Source organism: Mus caroli, unplaced genomic scaffold, assembly GCF_978045245.1.
Source record: "Mus caroli unplaced genomic scaffold, Mus_caroli_1 scaffold_6, whole genome shotgun sequence".
Classification (NCBI taxonomy): domain Eukaryota; kingdom Metazoa; phylum Chordata; class Mammalia; order Rodentia; family Muridae; genus Mus; species Mus caroli.
The window spans coordinates 113525970-113534468 of NW_028227261.1; the positions used below are offsets into that span (position 1 = coordinate 113525970).

Genomic DNA, 8499 nt, shown 5'->3' on the forward strand with positions numbered 1-8499 from the left:
TTAAAGAGGGCTGGAGAGATAGCTGAACTCACTGGCTGCCCTTCCAGAGGAGCCATGGTCAATTTCCAGCACTCATTTGGCAGCTCACAAATGGCTTTAACTCCAGTTCCAGGGGATTCAATACCCTCACACAGATATAACAATGCACAGTGTAAAAAAATATTTTTTTTAAAAAGAAATATCTGTAATGAGACTTGAAGAGGGAACTAGAGAGATGGCTCAATGGTTAAGAGCACTGACTGCTCTTCCGAAGGTCCTCTGTTCAAATCCCACAACCACATTGTGGCTGAGAAACATCCATAATGAGATCTGACATCCTCTTCTGGTGTGTCTGAAGACAGCTATAAGTACTTACATATATAATAAATAAATCTTTTTAAAAAGAGATTTGAGGAAAGGGACACATGAATCAGGAAGCTATCCCATGGCCTAAGTGAGACACATTTCAGTATTTTAAGTAGTAGTTCCTCCATTAGTGAGATGTCCTCTAGCCAAGTTATTATAGTACAAGTAAGGGGTACCAGAGACGCAACAAAACACAGCAATGCGAGAGTAATCCAACCAGTTGGCACTAGGAAGCCTGAAAATAAGGGGGAAATTTTCATCCTGGATCAGTCTAAAGACCTTACTTAGGGCAATGGATCACACACAGCCTGTGGGTTGTGAGGCCTTCAGGAGTATAGAACAACCCTTTCACAGGGGTCGCATAAGACCACTGGAAAATACAGATATTTACATTATGATTCATAACAGCAGCAAAAGTACAGTTAGGAGGCAACAACAAAACAATTTTATGGTTGGGGTCACCACAACCTGAGGAACTGTATTAAAGGGCTGCAGCATAGGAAGGTCGAGAACCACTTTTGGAAGTGAGTGAGCTAGATGTTAAAGAACAAAGACTATAGGCCAAGGAAGCTGGGATTTCTTGAACAGAGACTCAGCACATGCTTTGGGGCTCACCGGTGGTAACCTAGAGCGCAGTCCCAGAGGCTAAAACTCCGAGTCACAGCTAGTCCTCACTCAGCTCTGCTTCAAATGTCCAAGGGTGTGGAAATAAGTCAGGGTGAGGAGGAGAAAACGAACAGATTCGGTTTAGAGGGCCAGTGAAGGCCTGGAGGAGGGGGGTGACAATGTATCTGCCTAAGTTCTCCACTCTTCAAGACGATTTTTACATCCAAGTCAAGACTGGGACACGCCAATGCAATGTGTTCTTCCACTCTTTAAACTGAGAAAGGGAAAAGAACATCTGACCTGTAGCATAGTACAGGCACAGCCTTAATAGTGCCCCATCAACCTGTCAGAAGCGCAATTGTAATTCAAGCCAATGTTGGGCAATGCTGTGATTTTCAGGAAGAGCAGGCCATTATGTCAAATCTACACAGTGGGTTGTGACTAGTCGTCAACGTGGTCTTCTTCTTCTGCCTAATCGTAATGTTAAGAGTATGTTGTTAGCCTGGTGTTGGTGGCACATGCCTTTAATCCCAGCACTCGGGAGGCAGAGGCAGGCGGATTTCTGAGTTCGAGGCCAGCCTGGTCTACAGAGTGAGTTCCAGGACAGCCAGGGCTACACAGAGAAACCCTGTCTCGAAAAACCAAAAAAAAAAAAAAAAAAAAAAAAAAGAGTATGTTGTTGATAGTAAAAGAAACCGCTGCTTCTCCGCCTCCAACCCCATCTTCCCAGACAGGATCTCACTATGTTACCCTGGATGGTCTGCAACTACGTAAACCAGGCTGGACTCCAACTCAAAAGATCCTCCTGTTTCGCCCTCCCGAGGGCTGGGATTAAAGATGTGCGCTACCATGTCTGATAGCACTGAAACATTTGGTTTACTTTAAAAACAAAAAAAAAAAAACCTTTTCTTTTAATCGTGTGTGCCTGTTTTAGCAAGGATGCTTTGGGGGGTGGGGGGCGGGATATATGCCACGTGTTTGCTGATGCCCTCCGTGGCCAGAAGAGGGCGTCAGATCGCCTACAGCTTTCTAGGTGGTTGTGCAAGCGGAACGTGACTGCTCTGTTGAGGAGCTACTGTTCTTAAACACTTGAAGGAGCGCCCCAGCTTCTCGGCTCACGTTTACATTTAGGCAAATGTGTACTAATACCCCATGCAAAACGTTCTTTTTTTTTTTTTTTTGCTGTCCACAAAATTTGAAACCCCGGATTCACCAATACGCCTTGAAGAAAATGGAAATAACTTATACGAACAGTCAAATGAGGCGGTCTCTACCGCAGGGGTAGCTCCGGGAGGGGGAGTGAGCCAACAATCAGGGAGAGAACAGGGCGGGTCTGGGAATTAGCTTACTAACTCCAGGCTGACAGATGAGGTAACTGAGACTGGATCACGTCACGCACCTCAATATGGGATTTCACACCCCCTCAGGACGGGGCCCGCTGGCTGGCTGGCCCGCGCGCGCGGAACCCGCCACTCCGAGAGGTAAAGAACACACCCCTAGCACAGCGCGCAAACTCGCTGGCCTCCAGGGCCCGCTACGGAGAGTCGCCTACGCCCGCCCGCCCGCCCGCCCGACTCTGCTCCGCGCGGCCTCGGGAAGGCCGGAAGGAGCCCCGCGGGGGGCGGCGGATGCCCACGTCCGCTCCCTTGGCGCCGGGACCCGCCCGCTCTCCTCGGAAACCCAGGGGCCGAGCCTCCCCATCCCGTGGAAGATGGAGGAGGGTTCCGTACGTGCAGCGCGCGTGGCTTGGCCCTCGCGAGCCACTGTCCCCGCGCAGCTCGCACCCCACTTGCCACCGCAATGGCCCGCACCCTTCCGACTAGACTGCTAGACCCTAGGGGGTCCCGCGCGGGGAACAGGACAGTACCTGAGACCGGAGGCGCCTCCGCCATCCCGTGCCGCAGCACCTCAAGCGAGCCCCGCCACCGAGCGAAGGCTGTCACCTGGTCACGTGTCCCGGATTTCCGGCGCCGAGAGACTAGTCGCTCCTACGCGCCTGTGGACAGCCAAGGGGGTGGTGCTACCTGAGCACACAGTGAAATGGCGCATTTGGGACGTCAGACAAATGCGCCCGCTCGGGTGGAAGCGGGGTTTGTGGGGAGGACGAGTGGCTGGAGGGGAGCCACCCGGACCGCGGGATCTGCTGCCCCCAACTTGCGTAATTGCTTTTCGAGAGCTGCTGGGTTCTCCAGCTGCTACGCCTTTTTGTCAAGTCCTGCCATCCGCCCGGCTTCAAATGACCTTCAGCTAAGAGGCGGCCTGGAGCGGTTCACGCAGGCAGCGAGGGGGGGGGGGGCGCTGTAGTAATCAAAGGGCATTGTGGAGGAAAAGACTACAAAACAATAAAAGGTTACCTGCCAAGGGTTAGGTAGCCCACGACTCCAGGACCTGGGAGGCTGGATCGGGGGTGGGGTGGGAGTGGGATGTAGTGAGTTCCAGGTCCTGGGCTACCTATCCCTGTGTGTGTAAAACGAAGCACAGTATCTAAAGAACTAATAGCAAATGAGCCACAAACCCGTAGGCAAGTAACAAATACAAATGAACACCAACTGAGGTAGACAGTTTGAAGTTACTGGGGTTTTTTTTTTGGGGGGGGGGGTGAAGTGGGGAAAGGGTGTCCTGCTGTAGCGCGCCTGTTGGTATTCTGGCATTCTGCTGGCCTGCCCCCAGGGACCTAGCAACCACTTAGACCTGCCTCCACCCTGTGCCATCGGTGTGTGCTGCGTCTAAAGAGACACCCCCTCAGCCCCGCCACTCAGCCGCTGTCTATTGTCAGCGTCCCGGTCCGCTTCTCTCTGCCACATGGCTTTGCTCCTGTCTGTCTGACTGGATCCATGCCTACTTGTCTGCCTCTGTACCTTTCCTAGGCCCTCACTCGTCTAACCCTAATAAACCACTTTTACATCAGGTCTTGCTTGCATGGCGTAATTTCTCAAGGTTGTACCTTGGAACGGGCCTTGCAGTAGGATCTTCTCTGGCTCAGCCTCTTTTATAGTAAAATATAATCTTCCAAGGTGAGGTGTGGTGACTTAGGTTTTAATTCCAGCACTCTGACAGCAGAGACAGTAGTTCTCTGTGAGTCTGAGGCCAGTACGACCCTGTCTCAAACACTCTCCACGATGTCTGTGACCATTTTGGTTACAGGGCTTCTGCACTTCTTTCTAATGTCTACAGACTAAGAAGCCTTCGACTGGGTGGCTTAGCCTGCCCCTAACCCAGCACATTTAGGAATCCTTCAGGAATCATATTTGAAAATTGGCCTCTGAAAGGTGAGACACGAAACCGTTGTATTTGTACTACCTGCAGTAGTGAGACGAGAGAGACAAGGAGGGGGGGGGGGGGGGAAGAACAGACGTTTGTGGGCAAGTTGCAGAGTCAATTGGCATCTTTGGAATTTAGTAGGCTACACACTGCTTGTTTTCAAATGACATCGTACTCCAGAACCTCGGAGCACAGCAAAGGCCAATGTATAATGTTTAACAAAGTCAAATGAAGATAGCAATTTATCAGTAACACCAAAGTTAACCAGTCTAAAAACCCAAATGATCAAATGATCGTTATCTCTGACCAGAAGTTCCTGATGGAACAGAGCCCTGGCTTAATTCTCAGCAGCAGACACCTCCATGGTCATCACACAGCTTGGTTCTCTCCTTTCTGCTATAGGTCTGAGGGATCTGACTCAGGTCAACAGCCTAGCAGGAAGTGCTATTACCTGCTGAACCTCCTTGTCAGCCTTCTGGTTGAACATTACTTAATAGCCTTATGGATTTCTTCTTTTAGACTTCTCACTTTATATCTGTTGTCTATTCTTTTCTGTTGAGTTGCTGTGTTTTTCTTGCTATGGACTTTTTTAAAAAAAATATTTCTCTCTCTGTGTGTATGTTGAACATGATTGTCTGAGTGTATGTATGTACATGTATGTGTCCAGGTGTTCTTGGGAGGCCAAAAGAGGGCACTGGATCCCCTGGAACTTGAATTACAGGCAATTTGATTTTACGGAGCTGTTAGTGATTTTAAGTCACATATATATATATATACCAGAAAGATTAGTTGTACATGATAAATAAATTCAAGGAAGTGAAATTACGCATGTAAACAGCAGGTCTTTCAGTCCAAAGATTATATGAGATATATCTAGGCCACTAGAAACTGAGAAGGAAACTGGGCTTGAGAAATGTTAAATCCAGGGAGTGGGGTCAGTGAAATAACTTAGCAGATAAAGGTGTTTCCTGCCAAGCCTGGTGACCAGAGTCCAGTCACCAGGAACCCTATGATGTGAGGAGAGAACGGATTCTTGCAAGTTGTCCTCTGACCTCCACAGATACCTGTGATCCCCCACCTAAATAAACAATGTGACTTTTTAAAAGCAAGCTTAATCATTTCTTGGCTATGTAGGATGAAGCAAAATGAAGGCAATGAAGACAATTCTACAGCATTCTGTTTAGGTGACAGGACAATGGTTTCCCGTGGGTCTGGAGGAAGGTGATGATCTGTCTTTGCTATGTGACTGTGAAGTGCTTGTGAGAGTCTGGGACATCCAAATAATTGTCTGGCAAAGAGCTGGATGTTTGTAGCTGACACAACTACTAGAGATCCACAGCTGGTTAAAATGTAGTCCATGGGGTACCCAGCTCCAATGGGTACACCACCTACAGGATCTCTACACCCAAGGCTCAGAGAACATCTTGGTAGAGGAATCATAAGGAGTTTAAGAGTTAGAGAAGCAAGGTGGATACTTTCCACGAGTTAGCATCTTTGAGATAGGACAGAAAGGTTGCACTCACAAAATCCTAACAATATGGTTGCCTAAATAAGACCTGCATAATGACAACTCCAGTTGATACACCAACCCAAATGGAGGAAATTTCACAAGGCTCCACCATTAGATGACGAGCTGTAGGCAGTCAATGGCCGCTGAGGAAGAGAGATAACTGTCAGTTATCTCCAGGGATAAGCCACTGACAGATTATCCCGTCTCAAGTGTTCAGCCCTAAACACATGTACATGTGAGCAACACTAAGTGGACTCGGTAGGCTACACATACATATACATATAATAATTGGCCGGGCGGTGGTGTTATATACCTTTAATCGCAAGCACTTGGGAGGCAGAAGCAGGTGGATTTCTGAGTTTGAGGCTAGCCTGGTCTACAGAGTGAGTTCCAGGATAGCCAGGGCTACACAGAGAAACCCTGTCTCAAAAAACAAAACAAAACAAAAATTATAGAAGAGGTCATGAGGGGCTGGAGAGATGGCTCAGCAGTTAAGAACACTGACTGCTCTTCCACAGGTCCTGAGTTCAAGTCCCAGCAATCACATGGTGGCTCACAACTATCCACAATGGGATCCGATGCCTTCTTCTGGTGTGTCTGAAGACAGCATGGTGTATTCATATACATAAAATAAATAATTCAAAAAAAAATTCCTGAAAAAAAAAAAAAGGAAAAAGAAGAGGTCATGAGTTCAAGGGCGTGGGGGGATATAGTAGGAACTGAAGCTGGGAGAGGGGAGTTGGACTGAAATAAGTATGCTGTACTCATATAGAACATTTTCAAAATCCATAAAACCCAGGATTCTGAAAACTGAGGAAGCCCAGAGCGGGAGGCACAGGTGTGAGGGTCAGCAGTGGAGGCCAGGAGGGTGGCTGAGGTCACTAACGAACAAGCAAGCAAAGGAAGTACAGCGGATAAACTGCAATACCACCACTGCCTACTACTACAGTGTCTCAGCTCACACATTTCAGGATCCCTGTCTAGGAATCGTACAGCCCACAGGGGGCTGTGGCTTTCCCTATCAGTTAACTCAAGACAATGCCAACAGATGGGCCCACAGACTAGCTCATATCCCTCATTAAGATTCTCCTCCCCTGGGATTCTTAGTTGTGTCAAATTGGAAATTAAAGCTAACCATCACTGACATTACCATGAAAACACCCAGAATTGAAAACAAGAATAGGGAAATAAGGCTACTGGCCATTATTTTGAGTCATTAATACATAAGTAACCTCTGAAATCCATAAGCCTGAGATTACTCAAGCGTATACATTGTACCTATAATAGAAGAAACACCTCAGGGGTTGAATGAGAAAGAAGAGCCCATGGAATAGGAGATTAAGGGGACAGACAGGAAGTCAACTTCAGACAAGACAGGAAAACCAAGAGAGGTTTCAAGGAGGTCATGAGAGGCACTGTGTGTGCTCATGGAAGGCTTCTTGGGAAAGTGAGGTTTGTGGACGTGGAGAGGGTTTAAGGTATGCCTTATCCTACTTGTAACTAGAAGGGGCTGATTGCTCTTTGATAGTCTCTGGGTGGTTACAGGGTCTGAATCAGCTAGTATTCAATATATGTTTATTGCTTGCTCCGCAGACGCAAGAAAAGCTGGCGTACAAGACATGAGCTGCCAAGCTAGGTTGGAGAGGGAATATATTGAAAAGACAAGGAAAACGTGTGAAGCTACTTGCCTGGTTGCTCTGACAAAATACAAAGAACTTTAAAAAGAAGGGTTCCTTCTGGTTGACAGTCTGAGCGTGCAGCCCAGCACGGTGGGGAGGGGCTGGTACAGAAGCTCGAACAGTTGGTCACACTGCATCAGGCAGTGGGGATGAATGCCGAACAGGGCTCGCTTTCTCCTTCTCATCAGTGTAGACCCCTACCCCATAGAACCATGCCACCAACAGTCAGGGTGGCCCTCCACCTCACCTCTCACAGGCACATGCAGAAGCTTGTCTCCTAAGTGAGTTGAAATCCGACCAGGCTAACTAGCAAGATTAACCATCACAGAGGGATCAGTAAGGACCCTGAAGCTGGGGGCTGGATAAATAGCTCAATGTTAAGAGCTCTTGCAGAGGACCTGGGTTCAATCCCCAGCACCTACAAGGCAGCTTACAACCGTCTGTAACTCTGTGAGGCATTGGACACACATCGTTCACACACATACATGCAGACAAAACAGCCAAACATAGAAAATGTTTTTTAAAAAATAGTAAAAAAAAAAAAAAAAATCCCTGAAATCAGGTAGCAGCTGGACTTACAAGAAAAGGATGAAGGTCTGGATTTTCCTTTTTTTTTTTTTTTTTTTTTTTTTTTTTTTTTTTTTAAAGATTTATTTATTATATGTAAGTACACTGTAGCTGTCTTCAGACACTCCAGAAGAGGGCGCCAGACCTCATTACAGATGGTTGTGAGCCACCATGTGGTTGCTGGGATTTGAACTCCTGACCTTCGGAAGAGCAGTCGGGTGCTCTTACCCACTGAGCCATCTCACCAGCCCCCTGGATTTTCCTTTTTATTGTCAGTCCCTTGAGGGAGAACAGAACATTAAAGTACCGAGTACTTCGTAACTTACTCCTCATGAGGCAAGAACTAATAAGAAACAGTAGTTCATAATTGACACATTCGCCGGGCGTGGTGGCACACAACTTTAATCCCAGCACTTGGGAGGCAGAGACAGGCGGATTTCTGAGTTTGAGGCCAGCCTGGTCTACAAAGTGAGTTCCAGGACAGCCAGGGCTACACAGAGAAACCCTGTCTCAGAAAACCAAAAAATAAAT

General features: G+C 47.6%; 1 protein-coding gene across 2 annotated transcripts in view; it reads right to left on the minus strand.

Moving 5' to 3' along the window:
• The window catches only part of Nfx1 (nuclear transcription factor, X-box binding 1), a 55030-nt gene extending 52064 nt beyond the window's left edge, over positions 1-2966 (minus strand). For both annotated transcript variants that reach the window (XM_021159379.3, XM_021159380.3), the window contains exon 1: positions 2819-2966. In XM_021159379.3, coding sequence (XP_021015038.1) covers positions 2819-2843 — 25 coding nt within the window. In that variant the 5' untranslated portion in view covers positions 2844-2966. The remainder of the gene's footprint in view (positions 1-2818) is intronic.
• Positions 2967-8499: the final 5533 nt, after the last annotated feature.